The following is a 25,680-nucleotide window of genomic DNA, read 5'->3' as shown; positions in this document are numbered from 1 at the left end:
TAAACACAACTGTAGCTCTGACCTGTTGGATCCAGCGCAGGACACTTCGTTCTCTATCCAGTAAGATAGGACCTCCACAGTCCCCCATTCCAAACATTCCAGGATTTCCCAGAAAGCATTGCAAGCAAGCCTCAACAAGTCACATTCTTTAACTCGGGGAGAATTTCGCACAGTCAAGTGGCTGAGGTACTGTAGGCCAAGCTTTCCTTCAGTCTGCAGTCACACAAATAAACCAACAAATACTTCACCCCTTAAACTTAAATATGCTTTTCTTAACCCTATAATCGCAAGAACTCAGTGGGGTGGTTTTGTCAGCATAAACAGGTATCAAAAGGTGATGAAAGAATAGCAAAGACAGACACACAGACATGTTTCTGCGCTCATGTCCCTCAATGCAGCAATTGTAGCATTGAGGTGCTTTTAACAGCCTTGGTTATAGGTTAACAATGGATAATACACTATGACCCACCACAAACTAGCACATTTATCTGTCTTTTGGAGTGGACAATCCCAATCTTGTAGAAATTAATGCGTAGCGATATGGTGGGAAGAGGCATGTAGATGTAGATCTTGTTTGAAGAAAGCAACGTAAAATGTGCCCGAGCAGGCAGCAGATGAGAATCACCACACACACTCACACACACACTCACACACACACACACACACACACAGGAGCCCCCCACACCTCCCCTCCCCCGCCGTACACAGAACAGGACTTGCCTCCCTCACTGCATTCCTCCCATGACTCCCCTCCCCCATCAACCTGCCACCAGAAAGATGCTCTGAAACACACATCTCCTCTCCCTTCTGGTGTGTTCTCTGCTGTCGGGGGGGGGGGGGGGGGGGGAATCACACGCGTGGGCACCGTGCAACAGACTTTGACGTCTGCAACACACTCCAACACTGAAAAAGGAAAAGCAATTCCAAACGGTGTGTCGGTCAAGTAGACATGCGTGAAAGGCAAAAGTTATCAGAAACAATACAGCGATGTAATTCTTAACTCTGGTTTTTGTCATTGTGGGTTTTTTTTTACAGTACAAATGGAAATGTCTGTTTTTACAATTCTAGAATCAGAGAAGGGATTTTTTTTTTTTTTTCAATATTTGGCACCTCCTTTGCCAACACATTCCAATGCAATTACTGTGTGGTTGTGTTATCTAAAATGTGTGATCTCAAAAACTTTTCCAAGAACAGTTTCCATATGGAAATTTTATGACTGACTACGGATCTCAATTTCACAGGTGGCAATTACACCAAACACGCTTGATTAATGAAAGACCAAGAGTATAAAAAATTGGGAGGTTTACATTTACATTTAGTCATTTAGCAGACACTCTTATCCAGAGCGACTTACAGTAAGTACAGGGACATTCTCCCCGAGGCAAGTAGGGTGAAGTGCCTTTCCCAAGGACACAACGTCATTTGGCACGGCCGGGAATCGAACTGGCAACCTTCAGATGACTAGCCCGATTCCCTAACCGCTCAGCCACCTGACACCCGGATCAGCCACCCTCCACTTGTCACCAGTGCTAAGCGTTCTCCACTGAGGCCTAATGCTATGACAATACTATTGCACTGCTTGAATAGGTGGGTACAGTAGTGCAACACTGTCAAAGCAGCTGACCTCAGCATTATGTCAGCACGTGGATAGACATTCTCCATTGCCCAACAGATCCGAGCGATGAAACCCCCAACTACGACACGTTTACAGAATCGTAGCCATTTGTAGCTTGTAGATATTCAATATAAGGCGGTGAGGCATGAATAACAGGATCTCAGCGGCAATTCAGTTACAAATAGGCCTCGTTTATATCAGAATAAATTATAACAGCTGCAGGATGCTTGCTTCAATGACTCCTGAGTGAAAGGCCTCATTATATGTTCCTAATTGCAAGAACTCAAACAATTCCATAAATGTCATAATACACAAAGATACTAAATATAACCCCATTGCACTGCGGAGTCTTTAAATGAACACTGTGTGCCCCACATATCCTACCTAATGAGACCCACCACAGGAAGAGGGAGGGTTTACGAACTCGTTATTAAAGAGCGGGGTATCTAGGGTTGGTCAAACGTCACAGACACAGGCCCCTTATATTTGTGGCCTGTCAAGACTCAGAGGGGTGAGAGGTTAAGGCAATGGAGAAGGAGGTGTGGCTCTCTGTTTCATCAGCCAATGCCCTTTTAATATTGCACTGCTAATCTTAATGCCCAGTAGTACAACAGAAAAAGGGCAGTGGATAAGAATATTAACACCTACTGGTCCTCTGCCTTTACTCCACTATGGTACTGTTCTACCAACTCAGAAGCCTTTTCCCAATCAGGAAGTGTTACTAAACTGTTACGATCACTCAAAAAACGACTTGTTTAAGCTGTTACCCTCACTTCCGAAACACCATCTATAGTTCAGGAAGTGAAGGCCGTTTAAAGAAGCTAAAAAATGTTTTGATGGAATCGTGAGCCTGTAGATTACTTGCCCACTCTTAATAGGCATACAGTGACACATTCCCAATGTTCAATCAGATCAATTATTTCACAGACGGTAACTAAGGGACAAATTCAACCTGAAAAGGTCAGTGATCACACCCCGTCACAGTTACACATCTGAAAATAATACTAAAGGTTTTAATCGTGGTCCACTCACAAATACACTAAAGAGTGACTCATATTTCAATATCTGCGGGTGCTTAGCCCGAGTAGGCCTACTTTTACCATTAAAGTCTACACGTAATCTACTCGAAGTCTAAGGAAAGAAGAAAAATTACGTATACGTTTTCAACTGACTGATAACGAATGGGCCCGACCTACTAGAAAAAGTACACGTTTCACAAACTTATCAAACTAATTTGTTCACTTTCAAATACCAGGAATCCTACAAGAACAACCTGTTTGTAATTATCTTTTGACCTCTGCTACAACAAAATGCCTACCAAAAAAAAAATTCGTGGCCTCTAACATAGGATATCGAATAAAACATAAGTTTCAGTAGATCACGTTCTCTAAAAAGAACAACTTTGAAAACAAGTTGTGTGTCTTAAAGGCAATATAGGAAATTTAATTAAAACATTAAGTTTGACCTAATCCTGTTTTGTTATTACATGTAAATAAAGACGCATTAAAAAGCACAAATTGGTAAATTTAGTTTACATCGTAAATCCAGCCTAGCATGTGATATACCAACTAGCATGACAACTAGACGATTTCAGAGATTTCATATGTCAAAGAACACAAACTTACTACAAACCAATCCTCTATGTTTCACTCGAACCAATGTAGCCTATTACTGAAATAATTATTAACGGTAGGCTACTAAAGTGAATTCGAATCAACTCTTTCTCAGCCCTTTACACAAACGACTTGTTAGATCGCACAAAGTCGACGTCTCAATAATCTTGAGTATTCCTAGTAAATAGCCTGAATCTAGATATGTGCTACAACGTAAAAAATAAGCATGCATGTTCCTGGTCCGCCGTGCTGGGAGATCACTGGTCAAATCTAGAGGTAGAGAGCTTCCATGGACAATCTTTACGCAGGGTCCCGATGCGCCTGTAGTAGCGACGCTCCTTGACATTTTCTTCCCTTAATTCTTCTGTATAACCCTTAGATCACATTTCCCACCCTTCTTAACTTCTCGGCTTCGCTCTGAGTACCCGCTATTGCCGCCAAATGTGACTCCCAAACGCAAAGGACCCCCCAAATTCATGAATGGTAGCTGGACAAGGGAGGGACAATCCGTTACAGGCAAAAATGTAAAGAAGCAAAAGTTGATCAAAAAATGTTGAAACCAGGCCCCGCAACGTGCCTCACGTATTGCTACGCTAGAATCTCAATACGCCCGTCACATCCAAAACGCAAAACTGAAAATTATTTTCAGTAGCGCTTGGAGATAAAATTACAAATCGTCCATGCACACACGCACGGCCTGCCCGAGCCAGACTCCATCTTTGACTACTTGACATTCAGAGCCTGCCGGAGCAAATTCCTCGTTTGCATGCCTTCTACTGATTGGCCTCTTCTTGCGCTAGTCTTTGCCATATGATAAGCCATTGGTTTAGTTTCGGGGTGTTCAACATTCTCAACGGTTCCAGGATTGGTCACATACAACGAAGCGCCACAGTATACAACGAAAGCATGATTAACTATATTCCATTCACAAATTTCTTATCAACCTCTCCTACACCGTTATAGGTGTTCGTGCGTAAAATGTTCCACGCGCCTGAACACGGATTAACAATGGATTATAAGGTTTACCATGACATAGGCTATCGTGATTGAGATAACTGTCTCGTTTAAAAATAGCGCTGGTTTCTTTTGAGTTGAAAAAATACGGTAGATTTTAACTCGCTAACAATAGATATCCAAAGAGGCAAATAACAAAATGAAATTTGTTTTTAAAAAACAGTTTAGTTTTTTAAAGAATTTCATAGAATTCAAATCAGAGCAACTAAAGTCAAATTACTTGGTGCTTTGTGAATTAGACACCACGACTTGGGCCATTTTGGGCATCTTGCCCGTAGGCCTATATATATGCCCAAATCAAGTTACACTTTTAGTAATTGTACTTTTTTTAAGAGAGCAAAATTAATCCCCTTGTCACATTGTCTAGTTTGACAGTGTAGGATGACTTAATTAAATGAAAGTAGCCTGGCTTTTGAGTGTTTTTTGGGGGGATAAACTGACAATTTGGATTGGACCGGTGGGTGGGTTCAACGATAGGCGCCTGCACGCTTGCAAAGCTTTGATTGACGTCTGGGGGAGAGTAGCGGTCTGTGAAATCTGGCATTCCTGACCAGGGGAGCTGAAATAATGGTATTGTCCAGTAGGAGAGAGCCCAGTCTCTCTCCCCTCACACCCAGGCGGGCCTCATCCTACCTCACACCCAGGTGGGCCTCACCCTACCTCACACCCAGGCGGGCCTCACCCACCCTGGAAAGAGTTGGTTGTGCAGCCAATTGACAATTTAAAAAAAAGTAAGGCATGGAGGATGGGGGTCTCTCTCTCTCTCTCTGTCTCTCTCTGTGTGTGTCTCTCTCTGTGTGTGTCTCTGTCTCTCTGTCTCTCTCTCTGTCTGTTTCTGTGTGTGTCTCTCTCTCTCGCTCTCTCTCTCTGACTTTGTCTCTCTCTCTACTGGACTCAGATGAGCCTGTATCCTTCATGACTGACTGTTTAAATATATACAAGGGCAAACTAGGGCTGTCAAACATGATGCCTCAGTGGTCATGTATTTCTAATCAATATTTGAACATGATGTCTAAAAAAAACATGATCCCTCAAAGGTTCATTAAGGTTTAAAGTATCCCAGTGAGTTTCAACATCGTGCTCAATGGTTTCCTACTGTAATTGGTTTTCAAAAATGCTGAAACTAATAGCTAAAATCCTGATCAGACTTGTGCATCTGTTTTGGTTTTCGATGTATTCGACCCAAACAAATCTTCATGGGGTGAAGCAGAATTAATCCCAAACTGGGCGTGGAAATACAGCCGTTACATTAGGGGTTCAAGCTACAGGAGGACAGCAAAGTAAAGGTGGAAGTTATTAATAAAAACACTCATCTACTCTTGTGGAATAGACTGTTTGAAACAAACATTATTTGTGACAGTGACATCAAAAGACACCACTGACACCAATCACACAGATCAGCCTAAGGGAACTTCAGTATTAATGTTTTATAGAATTCACAAACCTCTTAGGAGTGTTCATAACACAGAAATCTCTGTTGTCAAATTTGATTTGATTAAGTTAACAATTGGTTCAAAAACATCAGTTTATTTCTTAGCTTCTGTGTGTAACTTCAGGGTTGTTCCCTAGAGTCCTTACGCCTCTCCTCTTTCACATGAAACCAAGGAATTATGTTCTCCTGTAGGCTATTTAATGTGCATACTATCTTACTTTTTAAGTGTTAGAATTACTCCTAAAATGTGTTTCTATGATCAGTTTAATTCATTGTAATCAAGCAGGTTGAAAATGAAGTTTGATTCCCTGCATGGTGCAACTTTTGATAAAAAAGACAATACATACACTTACAAATAGTTAAAATCAACTTAACTTTGTCAATCATCTTTAGTTTATTTCCTTACTTTGATCATTTTGATTATTATCTTCTTAACTAATGCACATGTTTCTCATTTACATGTGAGGTATGACATTAAAGCAAGATTCAAATTAAGAAATAATATCAAAGATAAAGACAAAACTGATTGTGTAATTATCTAATATTAATGTTATTCTTTTATTATGATAATATATGTTCTTAATGTAAAGACATGTCTTGTATAATTATACATATGATGCATAATATGAATTTGTCAAACGTAAAGATTTCCAGCGCAAATTCAGTTCTGGAATTCTGCCCTTAAAATAATTACTATGACTATTTTAAGCACATTTTGCTACTCATTTTAGGATCATAAATGTGCAGTTCATGCAGTTTTGAAACTTCTCAAAAGCATTTTACTTTTATACATTTTTCTGACCTTTAAGCTCTTAAAAGGCACTTAAACTGGAAAAATCTGTTAAATGATTTTTGTGTTTGTAATCATTAGAGTATTACAACAAATTATGTATAAATCTTGTAACTGTTAGTCACAGAAATGTAAAATCATACACAAAGTAAGAGATAAACTGCAAATAAAACTATTAATGTACACTTATTATAACGAAATACGACATTTGAGAGGTGCAGTATGTTAATTTACAACTAATAATCTGTGAAATAACCCAATTACTTTAATTACTCTAGTTTATGGATAAAAGTTTCAAACTATCTCTGTTCATAAAGTATTCTGAATTCTCTTTAATCACATATGTTCAATACAAATCTACAATCTTCATCATAAAGATTTTAAAAAGTGCAATTCTTCAAGATGGGAAAAAAAAGAATAATTGTTAACATATGGTTAGAGTTTCATTATGCTGTTTTTCTAGGTTTCTTTGAAAAGACCGTTTCAAAAGTAGTTTTCCTTCAAGTGCCTTTCATTGGGTTGGATTACCTTAGGGTTCATTTAATTGGATGTAACTTTAAAGAACTAAAAACTATTTTTAGACAAACTACACAGAACACTACAATCAGAAAAAAACAAATCCCCATTTTCCACCTTACCAATTTAGTCAATGAACTAAAAAAAAACACACAGATAAACAAAACAAAAAAACCTGACACAATATCTTTTACATTTTTCCTGAACATCTAAATCTTAGTTAAAAGTGTAATGAAAAGCCAGTGAGGTTTGCGCTGGTTTGTGCTGCTTCTATACTGTCGTCTGTGAGGGGTGTCGTGGGGGCCTTCTTAACATGTGAGTAATTGTTCCCTCTTTTTTTCCGATCTCCCTTCCTCTGAAAACGTACCTCCCTTCTTCCTCTGCCCTTTCACCCCTCCGAGCCCTCAAACCACATCTCAGTGACTCCCTAGTCTCGATCTCGTCAGGAAAAGGACAAACAACCGTGATGGATAGTCATTGATCATTTCCCACCGAAACAACATGGATTCGTTATTTTGTGGTAGGTTGGTAGGTGTTGGTCTGAGGGGGATAGTAGTGGAGGTGGTTGGGTGTGATCTGTTCCCAGCTATCTTCCTGACCAGAAGACCCCACCTCAAACGTCACCGAGCTTCAATTCTCCACGTCTGTTCTTCCTGCTAGGACTGCATTCATTCAATATAGTAATGTTCAAACCGGCTACTCTAGTGTTGTATTGAATGGTGTGGAAGACAACCACTTCTTCCTGTCGATATGAACGGATATCATACCGAGCTTCGGGCTCCCCTTTCTCCCCCCCCTTTCTCCCCCCCTCCCTCCCCCCCTCCTTCCATCCCCACCCCCACCCCCATAGCCTGCTGCAGAAACAGAGTCTATGGACTGCATGCATGACATTCCTGCTGTGTGGGTGGCACTGCTTTTTACAACATCTCCAACAGCACAGTTTTCTAAAGCCCAAATGTGACAGAGGAACATCTCTAACCTTCTGTCCTGAGACACACATTTCTTTCCTCCAGGCACTTAGGTACGTTTCAACGGTGGTGAAGACTCACGTTCTGCTGGTTAACTAAAGACATTTTAAGCAGTGCCCTGTGTGTGTTGAAAAGACAATGTGTATATGTATGACTGTTTTAAATTCTTAAACCAATATTGCGTATGTTGACTTCAAAGGACTTTTTACACTCTCATCTTTAGAGAGAAAAGATCAAAATCAGGGAAGTCAGATGGCTGAGCGGTTAGGGAGTCGGGCTATTAATCAGAAGGTTGTTGGTTCGATTCCTGGCTGTGCAAAATGACGTTGTGTATCGACAAGGTGAAGTGCCTTGGGCAAGGCACTTCACCCTACTTAGCTCGGGGGGAATGTCCCTGTACTTACTGTAAGTCGCTCTGGATAAGAGCGTCTGCTAAATGACTAAATGTAAAATCAGTGATAGATATATTTAGTCTATTTCTATTTCTCATTACAATCAGCGTCAATTCTTGCAGATTGATTCGAAGTAAAATAGTTATTAGGTATCTCTTCATCTCCCTGCAGCACAGCTAACCATACAAGGCACTTTTTGATCCCTGCAAAACGTCACTGAACATTTTGAATCGTGATTTACTCCCTGTTGGTGAGAATATTACACAAAAGCAGTCCTTACTGTTTACAGAGACCCCACTGTCAGGCCGGCTCTTTGGAGTACATCGACTGTCGTTTCCATCGGGTGGATGTTTGGAACAGGGTCCAACGAATGAACACTCGACCCCATTAACTGAACTTCAGAGGAATTCCTCACTTTACATGCAGAATGCACTTCAGGTCAAAGGGCAAAGGGGGCCTTGGGCAAGCAAGCCTTATTTAAACAAGCCTGGAATGCCTAACTGGAGGAGAGGGAGGGGGGGGAGGCTCCCCGACATTAGTGTGCCTGGGCCACAACCATATAACCTCTTTGGCTACAACCACACAGTCAAATTGTCCCTGACCTGAACAGGTTACCACTCTGCATCACATGGATAAACACACTTATCCGATCAAACAAAGATAAGGGTGTGAAATCCTTGACATACCCTATAGGTGTTCATGGTGTGTAATCAAAAGGATGTGTTTGTCGATCTCGGAGACAACGTTTAGTTCTGCGATTTCACCAACAACAAAAAAATGTCCCGCAAGCCCTTATCAAATTTCATCTTTAAAAAAATACAATAATAATTGACTTGCCTTGCCACCTGCGAGCTGTAGGCTACTCTCAGGAGCAAACTGAGAGAGAGAGATCTAAGGAAGATCCCTGCATTCCAGCGTCGTCATCCAGAGAATGTGCCACAATCCCCATGGTCCTGGTGGAATCTCCTGGTCACCTCAGAGGAGCAGAGAGACCTGAGGGGTGGAAACTCGACATCCCCCAACATCCCCTCTGCCTCTCTCTTTCTTCCTCTCTTTCTGCCCTGACCTGACTGACCCTGCCCTACCCCCAGGGAGCAGGAAGCCCATTCCACGCGCCCTGCCAAACTCTCCATTTCCCACCCTGGTCGGTCTGTTATCCAGCTAGATAACCTATAGGCTACATGCTCTCAGCAACTGACGGGTTAACAACAGTAAAGTCATATTTTCTATTTTACAAAACGTACACAGACTTTACATAGGCTAAAGGTGTTACATACAGGTTAAGAGAAGTATGAGATCATTGGTTTGTAGACAGCTAGGCTATTTGTTACAACATAATCTTTTTGTATGACAAACAAAGGAACCAATGCTTTACAGACAAATTAAAAAAAAGCACTCAAATATGTAAAATCTTGTTTCATTGCCAAACCTGAGAACGACTTAATAATAGAGTGTTTTTGACAAACTCTGTTTTTTTGTGTGTGGACGTGTGGATTACATCACCAATCCATATCCGTTCTGTATAGGCCCATGCAACAACGACAAAAGTCTAGTTTATAAACACGTTTACAAACGACACTAACGCACTCTTAACTTAACCCCTGAAAAAGGAACTCGGCGTTTTAGTCTTGCAATGCCACTCTGCACGGATAGCCTTTCATAGTGTGGTCTTTGTAAATCCCTGACTCAGCAAATTTGGGGCGACAACGAGGCAGCCATTTTCCCACCGAAGCTAGAAAAGGCTCCACCATGGCAACGGATTCCATCCCTCCTTTTGCTGTGGAGGCGAGTTTCTGATTGAGAAGTCAGAGATCTAGACGTGGCAAACACGGACGCAAAACGTCCTCTTTACACGCTGTGAAGAATGAGCTACCTGTGCCATTCTGTTCAACAGACTATTGTGGTGTTTCATGACAGTACATGGCTGACTCTTGTTACGTCTCTCAGGACAGTTATGGTAGCCTCTACTGTACAGAGGTCTTTTTTGGAAAGTGAACATTTAGGCTACTGTTGTTTTAGAGACATATTTTCTCTGTGATCCTGCAGTTTGAGTTGTAGCCTAGGTATTAGCGGGTGGCTGGGTTTGTGCTGTAAACGTTTCCTGTTCACATAGACTTGCTGTCTTTTTAAAAAGTCTATTTGCGCCGTCCACTGCAACGAGCTATCTTCCTGAGCAGTTTCCTGACAAATCAATAGATGATCTACGATAGATATTGGAATCTACAGTGGTCACACAGTGGCGCAGAGATACTTGCTTTTAAAAGAGCCTCGCCTTATTGCACATCACAGTGGAACCAGCCCATACCATGGCCTCATCAACACCTGAACAGGTTGAAGACATCTCTGCTACAGTTCCCAAATCTTGCCTCACCATAAATATCTGACTCCCGTAACGGATGAAATTATATCATAAAAACAGGCTGCGGCCCAGACCAGTTAAAATATTCTGCATTCTCAACACCTGCTGTGCAGCACAGCCGAGATTTGAAGAACAGTCGACGGTGTTCCCCTGACTTAGACTGTGTCGCCACCCAGTGGTCATTCTTAATTATGCAGCCTGCATCATCACAGTAAAATGGAGATATCACTTATGCCTAATTTTCTCTACTGGAACGTAGTCACATCAGGTCTGTACAGCAAACTGTAGCCTAAAACCGTACGCGCCAGAGCACAAAAAAATAAAAAAAACCCCAACAAGAATCACTATCAAATCAATTAAGAGGAGCCAACGTTCCTTCTAACTAAAACAATGCAGTGTAATACCGTTCTCACAAACACTACTTAAAAAACATGGGACAAGTATTAATAATTTACACTTGTTCACCTGTACTAGATTATTCTTAGCTGGCACAGCAGGGACAATGTGCTACGCTGCCACATGTACAGTCCTGTATATTGTGGAACTATGAGGCAGGGAGAAAAGACAGACTCCAGATAGGTACAGTTAGAGTCATGTTTATTTACAGTAGAATCCTGACTGAACGGGTCTAGGAAGGGGAACAAGGTTAAAAGGGGACCAACATTGTTTTAGACTCAGCTCTTCAGGATCCACAGTTCACTACACAGTTCTTAATTTATTTACTCAACTTTTTATACAGAATCCATTCAGCTGTAACGTCAACCACCAGCAGAGATAGGTCCCTCTGCTTAATGGGACAAGAGGTGGAAAGAAAAGTATAAAATGGGAAAGGGGGAAACCTAATTCTACGGCACTAAGAAAGAAAAAAAAAATATACAAACGGGATCCAAAGAAAGAAATTGTTCAAAAAATTAAAACGTGTTTTTTTTTTTTTTTCCATATATTTTTTTTCTTCAATTGTTCTTACCATGATAGTCATTAACTTTTTTTCCCCCACCAAGTCCATAGTGGCAGAGGGTCAGGTATTCAGGGTGTGTGTGTGTGTGAGTGAAGGAGGGAGAGGGTTGTGGTTGTGAGGTCCATGAAGTTTTTGGCCGTCAATCTCACGGCTACGGAGTCCAGGTGACGCAACGCCTAGGGCGTACGCCCCCCCCTGCGCACCACCAGGGTCGTGGGTCAGAGATGGTCCGAGGTGTGGGGTTCAGACCCTTCCCACACTGGCCTATATCCTTCAGGCTTCCTGTCTCTGTGTGGCCTCTCTCACAGACCTGGTGGTTTGGTTAGGGGCGGCTGGGCCTCTAAGCGGCAGTTGCCCTGTTGATTCAGTCACGGGAATGACACACACGGTAAACTTGACATGCAAGGCCCAAAGGACGTACATATAAAAATAAAAACACACAAAAAAACCTTTTAACTAAAATAAAATAAAGGGCAAATGCTAATGCAAAAAAAAAAAAAAAAACTTTTGCGAATTGCATTTTCCATACGTCTCTCTCCCTCCATCACGCGTGTATAACACAAACACACTAATTCCAGTATCGTTTGAGCTATGGTCTAATGACAAGCACCACAAAATTGTGTGGGAGGAATGTGATGATCCAAAAGAATAGTAACAACTATCGGAACTTCACTGGAACACGACCGGTGGTGGGCTAGTTCATTTACCAAGGACCCACTGATTACAATCCATTATTAAAGTCCTGTAAAAGGACATAGATCTTCTCAACTAGATCCAAACAGGCTTTATAAAGGTAATTTGACCAGGCATCCACACATTCACTTACACAAACTAATGCAATCACACACACACACACACCCCTCCCCCCTTTAAGTAAAGACATGGCACATGCCATGGTCTTGTGGGTTTTCCCAAAGTTCATTCTGTCACTCGTGGGTAGAATATATTGTAATAATGTTCCCTGGGCGACAGACCATCCAGAATAGGACTACAAGTCTAAGACCAGTACAAAAAAAACTGCATGTCCCATCAACCCTCAGCATCATTTCAATCCACAACTTCTAATAGTCAAGGTTTTCTTCGGGTTCTAAAATTGTAATTGGAAATAACTTGACCATTTATTTTGCTCGCTCGCTCGCTCGCTCACACTCACACACACACACACACACAAACTCTCAACTGTCTCTCAATCTCACACACACAAAACGAATGATGCATGTGTACACATATATACAAGGAGATGTGCGTCACCTTCAAACCCCAGGGGCACATTCACAATTTATAATGCAACCTTTCTGTATATGTCAAGAATAAAATCTTCTTTCTAAATAAAATACATGTATCTGTGAAGGGGCAGCAATGATGGTGGGGCCCTGGGGTGTATGGGGGGGACGAGATTGAGGGGTTGGGGTGTAGGGGGGGGGGGGGGGGTTACCAAGGTAACGATGGAGGAAGAGAGACGGGGGAGCGGTTCCCCCTGTCCCAGCTGACCGCCGCTTCCTGTGCCGCTGATGTCACAGTTCTGCCGGGAGAGATCAAGTGGGCGGAGCCTCCCCCACGCTTCGTTTTGTGACCCCCACTCGAGAAGAAGCAAGAACCATACTGATGACGACGCTAAAAACAAGGAACCAGTCGAAAGACGACTCACAACCATAAGTCAGTGATGGAGGAGGTCAAAGGCTGGAGCCTTGGAGTCCGGGAGGAGGGGCGAAAACAGATAAAGAGAAAGAAGGGCAGATTGACAGAGGGAGGAGGGGCGGGGGCAGAAGACAGAGGAAAGAGAGGAAGAGGCCTTGAAAAAAATGGAATGGGCCATAAGAAGGAAAAGGGAGGATGGGAGTGATGATAAGAGTGAAAGAGAGAGAGAGCGAGTTGGTGAAAGAGAGAGAGGATAAAAAGGGAGATAGATATCCAGGGGGGTGAGGATGAACCCGGGTTGCAGATATGGAAAAAGAGGAGGGAGAGAAGGGAGGAAAAGAAAATGTAACAAGATGTTAGCGAGAGAAAGAGAGAGAGAGATCAGGCAACAGGCGGGAGCCGTATCTGGCAATGAGGCCCACAGACTTGGAGCCCGTCTGTGGGCTGCAAGGAGGATGGTTGGATGACGTGTGAACAAGGGATGAGGAGAACTTGGCCTCTCTTCAGCGTCCCTCTCTCTCCTCCGTCCAGGGGTGGGGCTCCCTGGTCCTCCCAGCGCTGGCTGCGTATCCCAGGGTGCATCATACCTCCAGGAAGCGGGAACTGGTGGCCTTGGTGTGGAAAGGCTCTGACCACATACGCCGCAGGTCACCCTGTACAGAGCACACACACACACGTTCGTATTGCTATTCTTGTGGGGACTTGGTCCCATTTAAATTCCTAATCAGTGGGCCAGAAGGTGGGCGGGCTGCAGAGCTAACAGTAGGCTAGCAGGTGGGCTAACTGTAGGCTAGCGGGTGGGCTGGCTGTGGGGCTAATAGTAGGCTAGCAGATGGGCTGGCTGTGGGGCTAACAGTAGGCTAGCAGATGGGCTGGCCGTGGGGCTAACAGTAGGCTAGCAGGTGGGCTGGCTGTGGGTCTAACAGTAGGCTAGCAGATGGGCTGGCTGTGGGGCTAACAGTAGGCTAGCAGGTGGGCTGGCTGCTGGGCTAACAGTAGGCTAGCGGGTGGGCTGGCTGTGGGGCTAACAGTAGGCTAGCAGATGGGCTGGCTGTGGGGCTAACAGTAGGCTAGCGGGTGGGCTGGCTGTGGGGCTAACAGTAGGCTAGCGGGTGGGCTGGCTGTGGGGATAACAGTAGGCTAGCTGGTGGGCTAACAGTAGGCTAGCAGGTGGGCTGGCTGTGGGGCTAACAGTAGGCTGGCTGCTGGGCTAACAGTAGGCTGGCTGCTGGGCTAACAGTAGGCTAGCGGGTGGGCTGGCTGTGGGGATAACAGTAGAATAGTAGGCTAGCGGGTGGGCTGCGGGGCTAACAGTTGGCTAGCGGCGGGTACCTTCAGGTAGGCCATGGTGAGCAGTGGCAGCAGGGTGAAGGGCACCAGGTAGAGGAGGGCAGGCTGGGCCGCACGGTGGATCCTGGACGCTACTGTAGCCGTCAGCAGACCTGCACACGGAGAGAGACAGGAGACTGGTCACACACACACACAGACTGACACACTTAGGCTGTACCAGACTGTGCTACCACAGAAGAACAGGCCTGTTCACCAGTGATAACAAACAGAACTCCTTCAACTTGAGAGAATCATTTACTAACTCTAACTCTAATTTATCTCCCTCTAGGGGCTGAAGTTAGGCCGAGTCCCGAGTCCCAGAGATTGTTTTCCCTCCCTATCAAACCTCCACTCCTCCCCTCCAGAGCGGTGCTTACCCACAAAGTATCCGATGAGGGTGCAGTGGAAGTAGGAGACTCTCTGCATGCGTCCTGGCCCGGGGCCGGTCGCCTCCCCGCTGGCCTGCTTCTTGTAGTTGTCGTACCGCAGCACGAAGCACAGCAGCAGGCCGGGCATGACGATGTCTCCGATCCCCAGCATGGAGAAGTGGCTGCCTGTGGAACTGCACACGTAAAGAGAGAAAGAGATGAGAGAGGGATGAGAGAGAGGAATGAGAGAGAGGGACGAGAGAGAGGGACGAGAGAGAGGGACGAGAGAGAGGGACGAGAGAGAGGGACGAGAGAGAGGGATGAGATCCAGCAGAGGAAAGAGGATGTGGGGAGAGAGGGATGAGAGAGAGGAATGAGAGAGAGGTATGAGAGAGAGGTATGAGAGAGAAGGGATGAGTGAGAGGGATGAGATCCAGCAGAGGAAAGAGGATGTGGGGAGAGAGGGATGAGAACCATTGAAGAAAAGAGGATATGGGTAGTAGGGATAGAGGGATGAGAGAGGGATGAGATCCAGCAGAGAAAATGAGGATATGGGGAGGTGGGGTGAGAAGCAGCCGAGAAAGAACATGGAGGGGTGAAAGGGGAGAAAGTAGCCGGCGAGACAGGAAGGACTTGGAGCTCAGGCAGCGTGGGGTGGATCACAGCAGGGGGCAGGAAACACAGGACGGGGACGGGGGCGGGGGGGCAGCAGGAGAAGGAAAGAGGAAGAACGAGCTCAGATTTCCCCCGCTCGTGTGATCAAGCGGAACAAGATTTTCCTGGATAAGAGGTTAAATATAGACAGGGCCCTGCCCCACACCCTGGGCAGTGTACCTGGGGAAGACCAGCTTGCCGGGCAGGGAGAGGCGGGGCACGTCACGGCCCATTCCAGGGCCCAGGTGCAGCTTCCTGGAGAGGACGTCCAGGGGGTTGTCTGCTGGCTGGGTGGCGACCTTTACCATCACGTTACTGTTGAAGATGTAGGCTGAGAAAAACACCTGCAAGGAAGACACAGCAGGGGGTTAGCCTAGCCTAGCCTAGCCACTAGCAAACTTTCAGTGTTAACTTGACAAAACAAAAAGAGCTACTAAACTTTTTTTTAATTTTTTATAATTAATTGTCAGCTAGACTAGTCTAGTCAGAGAATCCAAACAGCTAGCTACTAGCATCTCGCGGACCTGAGGGAACTAACAAGCTAACTTTCCCACAACCTTCAGCAAACAAAACTAAACAAACAAAACTAAACAAACTACACAAAACTCCTTTCATAACAAGATTTTACCTCACTTCCTGACACTGCGGGTAGATTATGTTGATTTTCTATTCTAGGCAGTCGTGACTTTATATGGATCTTTTTCATTAGTACTGCATGAACACACATGCCCAACGAAGGCCTGACGCGCTACCCTTTCCTGCGAAACGTAATTATAATTACATCAAAGTTCTGCTGTCCAACCGCAACAGAAAGGACACATCTTATCAGTGCCAGGCAGCAACCGCTGTTCTGGAACTCTGTCCACCTCAATTAACCTGAGGGGCCTGGACAGTGGTGAGCGAGCGAACACACACTTGCGGTTTGCCGTGCCCCAGGACGCGGTGATGTGCGTGTGTGTCGGCTCTGAGGCGTCTGGGCGGAGAGGGAGGGTGCGTCTTACCCAGAAGACGTCATAGATGAGGAGTCCAGACAGCAGAAGGCAGGACACCTTGAGGCTGGGCAGGCGCACGAAGGCGATCATGGCCACGCAGAGCCCCATGGCGAGAGCTGAGAGGGGACAGAGGTTAGGACGGGAGGGACAGGCGCACACACGTCACCTGTACACCTGTCAAATGGGGGGGGGGGGGGGGGGGTCGCTGATGCTTTCGCACGCACGGAGACACACATTCGGACTCACACACACACACACACAGTGATGAACAGACATACATACAGGACAAATACACACACAGGCACACACACACGGAGACACAGACGGGCACACACACCCTCATGACAGACACAGATACACAAGCAGGAGGGCGCGCACACACACACACCGTCCATGAGCAGCCAGTGTCCGGTGAGCACCCAGATGAGTACCAGCAGGACGGACAGGGAGAAGGAGAGCAGCTCGGCCAGGGTGAAGCGCCCGCAGCAACCGAAGGAGATCCTGGAGGAGGAGGAGAGAGAACCAGGGCTTCACATCTACATTTAGCAGACGCTCTTATCCAGAGCGACTTACAGTAAGTACAGGGGACATTTCCCCCCGAGGCAAGTAGGGGGAACTGCCTTGCCCACGGACACAACGTCATTTTGCACACGAGAGGGAATCGAACCGGCAACCTTCTGATTAACACCCCGATTCCCTAACCGCTCAGCCATCTGACTCCCTTCACAACAACATCTCACGCAACATTCCCCCCCTCCTCACGGACCAGTCAATACCGCCTCCCGAACAGGGCCCTGCCTGCAGCCTAGTCCGCCCGGCTCGATACCACGGTGCGCTCGTCCGCCGGCAAGAATGTTGATCAGCCGAGCGATCGATGAGTAAACGCCCGTGTGTTTGCCACAAAAAGAACAAAAAGGAACACTCGACGGAATACTGAGGGTATTGGTATGACGACAGCACGTCGGCCCGCGCAACGCCGGGAAACGTTCTCGCGGTGTGCCGTTGGGGCGCGAGGGGAAAGCGAGCCGCCGATTCCCTCGTGTGCCGGAACGTTCTACGAAAGGTCATTTGCATATGTGCCCGCCGAATCGTTATCGGGATTCTGCTGTGTTTGCCGCAAAAGTTCCGACAGATAGGCTCTCACACATTGATTAACACGGCATTATGCAGATGTCACATGGACATGAGAAGGAGAGGGTGTACAATGTGAGGTGGAAAGAGAGAGAGGTAGAAAGAAGGAAGGAAGGAAAAGGATTGAGAGAATGAAAGAGAGCAAGAGAGCAAGAAAGAGACAGAGCAAAGAGAGAGGAACAGGGGGGAGATAGAAAAAGTAAGAGAGATCGAGAGAGAGAGAAAAGAGTACGGGATCCCAGGAAGAGGACTCACTTGTTCTGTGGGGAACACGGTCTGGTGAGGTACTGGCACATCGGCAAAAGGAGGAACGCAAACGCAATCGTGGCGAGAACTGTGAGGGAACAGCGGGCAGGGAGAGAGGTAGCAGAAAGATGAGAAACCACAACTATCACACTGTGGTCTTCCCCACAGCCCCGACTACATCACAACTACAGATAACATACACCAGATAACAGAACTGCTTCACTAACCAACTGTGAATCCCTTAATGCACGCAAGTGAGTCAGACTTTGTGTGTGTGTGTGTGAGCAAGGGGTTACCTGCAGTGCAGATGGTGAAGACCACCTGGACAGAGTCGAAGAAGAAGAACATGACGAGGAGAGAGACCGAGGCTCCTATGGGCAGGAAAAGAGCCTGCGTAGAGTCGATGGTCTGAATACCTACAGAGGAGACGCACGCACAAGTGAGAAGGCTCAAACTACACATGCTCGTGTCGAAATGTGAAACACACACACACACACCCATACCCATGCTCACACACACCCATACCCACTCAAACACGCGCATACACCCAGTAACACAACCAACCCAGGAAGAACACGTACACAGAATGATAACGCTACAAAAAAAGACGGAAAAAAAAGACGAAAGAAAGGACAACACACGTTCTCTGTATGTCTCATGTCTCACCAAAGATGTGAGACTCACTGTTGTTCGTGTTGCCGTTATTGAACACCCCGGGCGCTGTCGGGTTCCCATCTTTATCCTTCTCCTGGTTCTCACAGTCCATATTTAAGGATCTGCTCAGGGAGAGAGAGGAGGGCGGACAGAGAGAGGTAGAGGGAGGACAGTGATAAAGAGAGAGGACACAGAGAGAGGACACAGAGAGAGAGAGAGAGAGAGAGAGAGAGAGAGAGAGAGAGAGAGAGAGAGAGATAAAGAAGGGACACACTTTCGGTAAAACACCAGCCTTTGACGTTTTCTACACGTGTTCCGTGCGTGGTCGCAAACCGAGGCCGCAGCATCGAAGGCTGGCGTGAGCCGGGTGTGAGCCAGGTGTGAGCCAGGCGTGAGCCAGGTGTGAGCCAGGTGTGACTGCAGCGCAGCAACGCTCACTCACCTGAAGCTACCGTACACGATGAGGAGGATGGAGATGAGGAAGGTGGACACCTGGCTGGAGTCGACGAGGGAGTATGCCCTGAACACAGGAAGTTAGGAGAGAGACACAGAGACAGGAACCGGTCAGGTCTTTCATTTGACTCTCATTAAAACGTGTTGTGTACCAGGAGATAGAGAGAGACAGAGAGAAACAGAGAGAGAGACAGAGAGAGAGAGACAGAGGCAGAGAGAGAGACAGAGAAACCGAGAGAGAGAGAAACAGAGAGAGAGAAACAGAGAGAGAGAGAAACAGAGAGAGAGAGAAACAGAGAGAGAGACACAGACAGAAAGGAATGGGTCAACTTGACTAATAAAAGTGTTGTGTACCAGCCAACTCCCCTCCCCCCCTAACAAACCTTCTACTAGAGAGAAGAAGAGGGACAGGGGGATATAAAGAGAGACACAGAAAAAAAGAGAGAGACAGAGAGGAGAGACACAGAGAAACAGAGGAGAGAGAGACAGAGAGGAGAGAGGAACAGAGGAGAAAGAGAGAGGAGAGAGAGACAGAGAGGAGAGAGACACAGAGGAGAAAGAGAGAGGAGAGAGAGACAGAGAGAGCCAGACACTACAACCCCACCACTGATTGAAATAAGAAACAGCCATCAGAGAGGAACCTAGAATTTTATCTAGCCACACACCACCCCCCCAAAAAAACAATACGAGCCATATTAGAAATGCTGGAATATTGTTTCAGTTGTTGAAAGGTAGCAAGGGACGCAGGAAACCGGAGGGTTCTGTGGGAGTAGAGTTAGCGACTGACAGGAAGGAAGGCAGCCTGCAGTGTCTGCGCTGGTCTCGGAGCTGTTTTTAATGGAGTTAAAATGTTAAACCCACTAATCTGCTGCCTTAACCCCGTCTAACAGACCAGCCTGGTCCTACTACTGCTGCTCCCCAACAGATGCTGCCTGTGCCGTAACTAGCCTACACACCATCATACACACACACACAAACACACACATATATATACCATCACACACACCCTGTCACACACACACTCTCTCATACACCATCACACACACACACACACACACATATGCAAGCCCGCACGCACATACCGTCTCTCATACAAACACACACACTCTCATATACACACACCATCTCTCATGCACACGCGATCACACACACACACACACACACTGGCTGTAATAGTATAATAGCAACAGTCTTTAATGAAATCTTAGACGTGTTGTTTATGTTGAAGGCATGGGACATAAAGACTTAGACCTAATATGAAACTCTTCTGGAGAGGTTTGTTACACAGCTAAAGACAACAGGGCAGTAGTCTACTCACACCATACAACGAAAACACAGATATTAAACGAAAACAATCGCAACTTTAAAGTGCATCCTGATTAAACTGTGGTGGATGACAGTGTGTTTGACATCCTCCCCAGTTCAGTAGGGCTAGGAAGAAACCTTGAAAAGAAGCCCCAAAAGAAAGAAAATAAGATCAAAAGAAAGCCTCTTGATAGGATTTCAAAGGCTGTTATAACACGGGCCATGGTGCAGGTGTAAGGGGCGTATGGCGCTGACCCTGGGCCATGGTGCAGGTGTAAGGGGCGTATGGTGCTGACCCTGGGCCGTGGTGCAGGTGTAAGGGGCGTAGGGCGCTGACCCTGGGCCGTGGTGCAGGTGTAAGGGGCGTATGGTGCTGACCCTGGGCCGTGGTGCAGGTGTAAGGGGCGTAGGGCGCTGACCCTGGGCCGTGGTGCAGGTGTAAGGGGCGTAGGGCGCTGACCCTGGGCCGTGGTGCAGGTGTAAGGGGCGTAGGGCGCTGACCCTGGGCCATGGTGCAGGTGTAAGGGGCGTAGGGCGCTGACCCTGGGCCGTGGTGCAGGTGTAAGGGGCACAGGGCGCCGTGTCTTCAGCAGAGAGGTGCACGCGTAACCTCTGTTCCAGGTCGTCAGAGCACCCTCCACCCCCGTCCAGGGGCGTGGGATGTGTTCTGGGATTAAGAAGACCTCCCCCTGAAAAATAACAGTTTGTTTCGCTCATCAGGACGCACCCCGTGGCACTGGCCTTAGCAAGCTCCACTTCCGGCCCCTCTTCAGCTGCCCAGATTAGGGAGTCAGGTGGCTGAGCGGTGAGGGAGTCAGACTAGTAATCCGAAGGTTGCCAGTTCGATTCCCGGTCATGCCAACTGACGTTGTGTCCTTGGGCAAGGCACTTCACCCTACTTGCCTCGGGGGGAATGTCCCTGTACTTACTGTAAGTCGCTCTGGATAAGAGCGTCTGCTAAATGACTAAATGTAAATGATACACTCCACGGTCAGGAGACGCACAGATGCTGCTTTTGGAGGCATTACATTTACATTTAGTCATTTAGCAGACGGCCTGGAATTGAACCGGCAACCTTCTGATTAATAGCCCAATTCCTTAACCGCTCAGCCATCTGACCCCCCTGCTTTTGGGGGGGTGGGGCAGAGAAACAGGAAGGCTCGCACGGCCCGCATCACCACTGTCAGAGCCAGGGGCTGCTCTCTCGACGCCAGTTTCTCTTTCGGAGTGAAACGTTGCACGCGTGTGGCCCACCGGAGCGCTGCGGTGACGGCGTCCTGGCCTTCGTGTCTGTCGAAGTGACGGATGCCGTGCCAGGAGGTGTAGAGAAAGTGACACAGCAAAGGCCGACAGGTCTTAGAAAGTAAAGCTCATCTGGATACCACTACCCCCCCCCTCCCTCCCTCCCTCACGACACCGGCACAAATGCAGGTCTCAACATCAGCAAGTAGGACTCCTGTCGCTTTGTTTTATTCAGCCATGCAGGAAAGACTGCGGGAGCTCTTGGAATATGGGCAGGATATCGTGTCATCTGTTGGGGGAAACGGGACACCGGAGCGATGGTACACTTCCTAACTGTGCCCTACAGACATGTCGTAAAAGCTGCCATACAGACTCGCCCCGTTTTATGTCTATGGCTGGTCGGATAACATACATCTTAAGGCAGAGTCAGTCTTCGAACAATGTTAAATTGTAATGTATTAACGTAAAAGCAGAGGTTCCCCATTTTTGCAGGGAAATAAATACTGTAGGATAGACCCCCTTGAAAGTATTTAGAAAACCAGTTTGACTCGTGTAGCATCTGAATGATAACGCAGCGTATATTTTCAGGTTACGAGCGGAGGATTACAACAGTTCATTGCCGTTTGAACAGGCTAGTTGCAGGCTGCATTGACAAAGAAGAACGATTCTCTAGGAATGACGTCTCTACGACTTGGAAGTGACTGTCAGGCCTGGCTCTCAAATGCTTGAACAGGCTGAAGTGAAGCCGTTCCACTAAAGGCACAGTCAACACGTCTGACAGAAAGGCTGTGTGCTATTCCATATTCAACTGCTAAACCGGTCGCTCAGAATTCTGTCCACATCAGGCTACAGAACATGGGTGCGATAAGTCAATAGAACATTTAAAAACAAAATACAATTCTGGACTGTTGAGGGTTGGATTGCAGCCCAAAGTGCCATGAGACTTCCTTGTCTATAGAGGGACAACGTTTCAATAAACTATTCCAATGCCATCCCTCATCAAGCCAACAATTTGCATGCCTGAACAACGGACCACTACATAGACCACCCATAAAAACGGTTTGGTTTTTAAATGTTGCCTCTGTTAAGGTCAACCAGTATACTTAAGAACAGACAAGACTTATATGAACTTGAATATTCTAGGCTATTGGTCAGCTACATAGAAGTGAAGCTGATTTCCAAATACAAGCCCATCAACCCACATCTACACAGGAACAAGTGGCATTCAGCTAGATTAGCTGATTCCCTGAAAATTATTTATTGTAGATCCATATTTGATTTAAGCAGGTCTCCTGCTGGATAAACTGAACCATACATGTTTGGATGTTGTCCAAGCTCGTTTTTGTTAAAAACGTTACTCTTCCCTGATAGGGGGAAGTCCAAAATTAACTGGCCATGTAAGAAGTAAGTTGTGGAATCTTAAAAAGAGTCACTTTATATCCATAGCTAGAAATATTTTATATTGAAGACTAAACATATACTCTTGCTACCTGCCATATATCCAGTATAAAAATTAAAAAACTCAACTAATGATTGAAAAAAAGGGACCGATGAATATCTTGCTGGACGTTTTGTGGCATTAATGGTGTAAAAAATAAATACGTAAAAACAATGCCATACTGTACTGCTGATGATGTGGAATAACTTGTCTAGATGGTGTGGAAGTATGGGTCAATAACGCAATTTTGCCAGCTTGCTTGTGTATCATAAGCAAAAATAGGCCTTTATATTTGTCAGACAGCAGGCTTTTTATTCTTGCCTGAGTGTGCAAGTTGCGGCTTGCTACTGTATGTAGTAAGCTGAAGGGTTAGCAAGCTGCGCAGTAGTTAGAAACTAGTAGCTATCATAACAACTATTTCACTTCCCTAATGCCGTGATCCAATCATTCATCTCACTAAGTTAACTGTAGAAATGTCGTCCCCCCGCTGTACGGTTGCTATAAAATGCAGCTAGCAAAAATCCTGATACCGATTGGAGATATTAGCTAGCTAGAGCAAGGAGTTAGGAAGCCTAGCTGGCCAATGTCTAGCTATGTGGTCTTTGTTTGTGTGCAATTAGCAAGCTAACTCTGGTGTTATCCAGCTACAGTAATCAAGTAATCTATTTTGGGAGAGAGAAAAAATTTACGTAGCTTGCTAGTTAGCTACTTATCTACGGTATAGGTAAAAACGTGCGGTATCTTAAGTCAAAACTCCAATACAAATATGCCAGTATACTGACATAATCCTAGTCTAAATCAAACCTCTGCTAGCTGTTTATACACCCATGGTTTCAATGTCCGCTTGGCTTGTTAGCCTAATGCTAACAATTTTCTCAATGGAAAGATTGGGGAATAGGCTAACTAATGCTAGCTGCTACTACTACTAGTTTGCTAGTAGCAGCTAACCCGTTAGCATGTTCGCAGCAGCTCAAGCACGTAGCGTAGCTAATAACAATGGTTTGACATCTTAAATGCTTGGTGTTATTCCATTGGGCTTAAGTTTGCAAAAACATACAAGTATTTAATGAGTCAACAGCAACACATTTCGTTACATGTATTGATAAAATCACACAGGATAGCCAGGTCGCGTAATGCCTATGCGCACTCACCAAGCAGAGTAGCCCTGCTCCGCCATGTCGCCGATCACAACAGTCAGTGCGTTCCGCGACAGTAGCACAGATTCGGGTTTCTGTGGCAAAACGGCGGGTGCTGGTGGAGAAAATTTCCGCCGTTGCTTCAAGATTGGTATTTTTCAACAGTCACTATGTGATAACAACATGGCGATATATCCCAGTCATCAGCTAGCAAGCACTAGCTGAACTGCTTGCAATCGAAATTACAATGATGGTTTGCTGCTAGGTGGCCAGGCAATGCAAGACAAAGCACCCCCAGGAAAAAAACTATAATTTCTTCAGTTTTACGAGTGTCCTGCCGTCTCACTAGCCCTTGCAGGCCCGGTATCATACGATGCTACACTCGCTCTAAATCCATATTCAGTGGCATTTTCCTCTATTTGGATATTCTCGAAGTCTGCACCCTCCGCTGTAATGGAAGCCGTTCAGATAGCTTTGTTTTCTATGGCGAGTCACGGGAACGCGCAAAATCGCCCCTGCTAGAGAGTAGCGTGTGAGTGCACTGAAGAAGTGCAATGGAAATGCTTGCAATTGCTTCTCACTAGTTGGCAGTATTGCTAACGCATAGACGGTCGTTCTATGCAATTAACTTTTCAGGAATTAATTCCAAGACGTCAATCCCCTTATGTAGCTAATAAAATAAAAAACGGCAGTACAACATCCACATTATCGTCGAGTTACATTTTTGGTATTTCTCTTAATAGAATAGAAAATGCAATAACCCAATGACAATGCTTGTTATTTTGTGAAGTATTCATTTAAAATGAAATGTTCCTCCAAATTAGTACCTGTCGACATAAAGACAGGTTCAGATGTTCCTCCCGAGGAGGGAAGAGTGTTTAGAGGGGGTCAAATCAGCTTTCCCCCCTCTCCAAGTAGTTTGGGATTACCAAAATCTGCAAGGAATTGTTCTTAGAGCTTACACACAATCTGTCCAGTCAACTGTCGTTTTCCTTCTGCACCACAAGCCTCCACAAAGCCTCCACTGGTTAAATCAAATACAAATGTATTTTTTATAGCCCTTTTTACAAGCAATGTCGCAGAGGGCTTCACGTAGAACTGCCCCTCAACTGACCTAAACCCTCAAGGAAGACAAGGAAAAACTCCCAGAAAAACTCACTAGAGGAGAAAAAATGGAAGAAACCTTGGGAGGAGCAATTCAGTGAGGGATCCCAATGAGGGGTTAAGAAAGTGGGGCCATAGAAGCCCATAAGGTTCACCGGTTCCATGAAAGAATTGTGTGGTCCTACCTGAACATGATTCTAAAACATTTGGGGCAGGGGCGATTCTAGGATCAGACCTTTAGGGGGGCTCAGCCCCCAATGAGAATGTGACTTGTGTTCTTAATCTGCGCCATGAAATTAACTACGTACTTCATTTACATTTTAGTCATTTAGC

General features: G+C 45.7%; 1 protein-coding gene across 1 annotated transcript; it reads right to left on the bottom strand.

Annotated features, from left to right (window-relative positions):
- Window positions 1-13,030: 13,030 nt before the first annotated feature.
- Window positions 13,031-24,714, bottom strand: sppl3 (signal peptide peptidase 3). Its single transcript, XM_067258599.1, has 11 exons — window positions 24,259-24,714; window positions 19,112-19,189; window positions 18,682-18,791; window positions 18,312-18,431; window positions 18,025-18,103; window positions 17,027-17,139; window positions 16,648-16,754; window positions 15,827-15,990; window positions 15,002-15,186; window positions 14,628-14,737; window positions 13,031-13,948 (listed from the first exon to the last, which is right to left on the bottom strand). Exons 1-11 carry the CDS (start codon window positions 24,282-24,284, stop codon window positions 13,877-13,879), a joined length of 1,164 nt encoding a protein of 387 aa, XP_067114700.1. The 5' UTR covers window positions 24,285-24,714; the 3' UTR covers window positions 13,031-13,876.
- Window positions 24,715-25,680: the final 966 nt, after the last annotated feature.

This window comes from Osmerus mordax, chromosome 20 (assembly GCF_038355195.1).
Source record: "Osmerus mordax isolate fOsmMor3 chromosome 20, fOsmMor3.pri, whole genome shotgun sequence".
NCBI lineage: Eukaryota > Metazoa > Chordata > Actinopteri > Osmeriformes > Osmeridae > Osmerus > Osmerus mordax.
The sequence above is the reverse complement of the archived record's forward strand: the minus strand, read 5'-3'. Positions and strand labels throughout refer to the sequence as shown.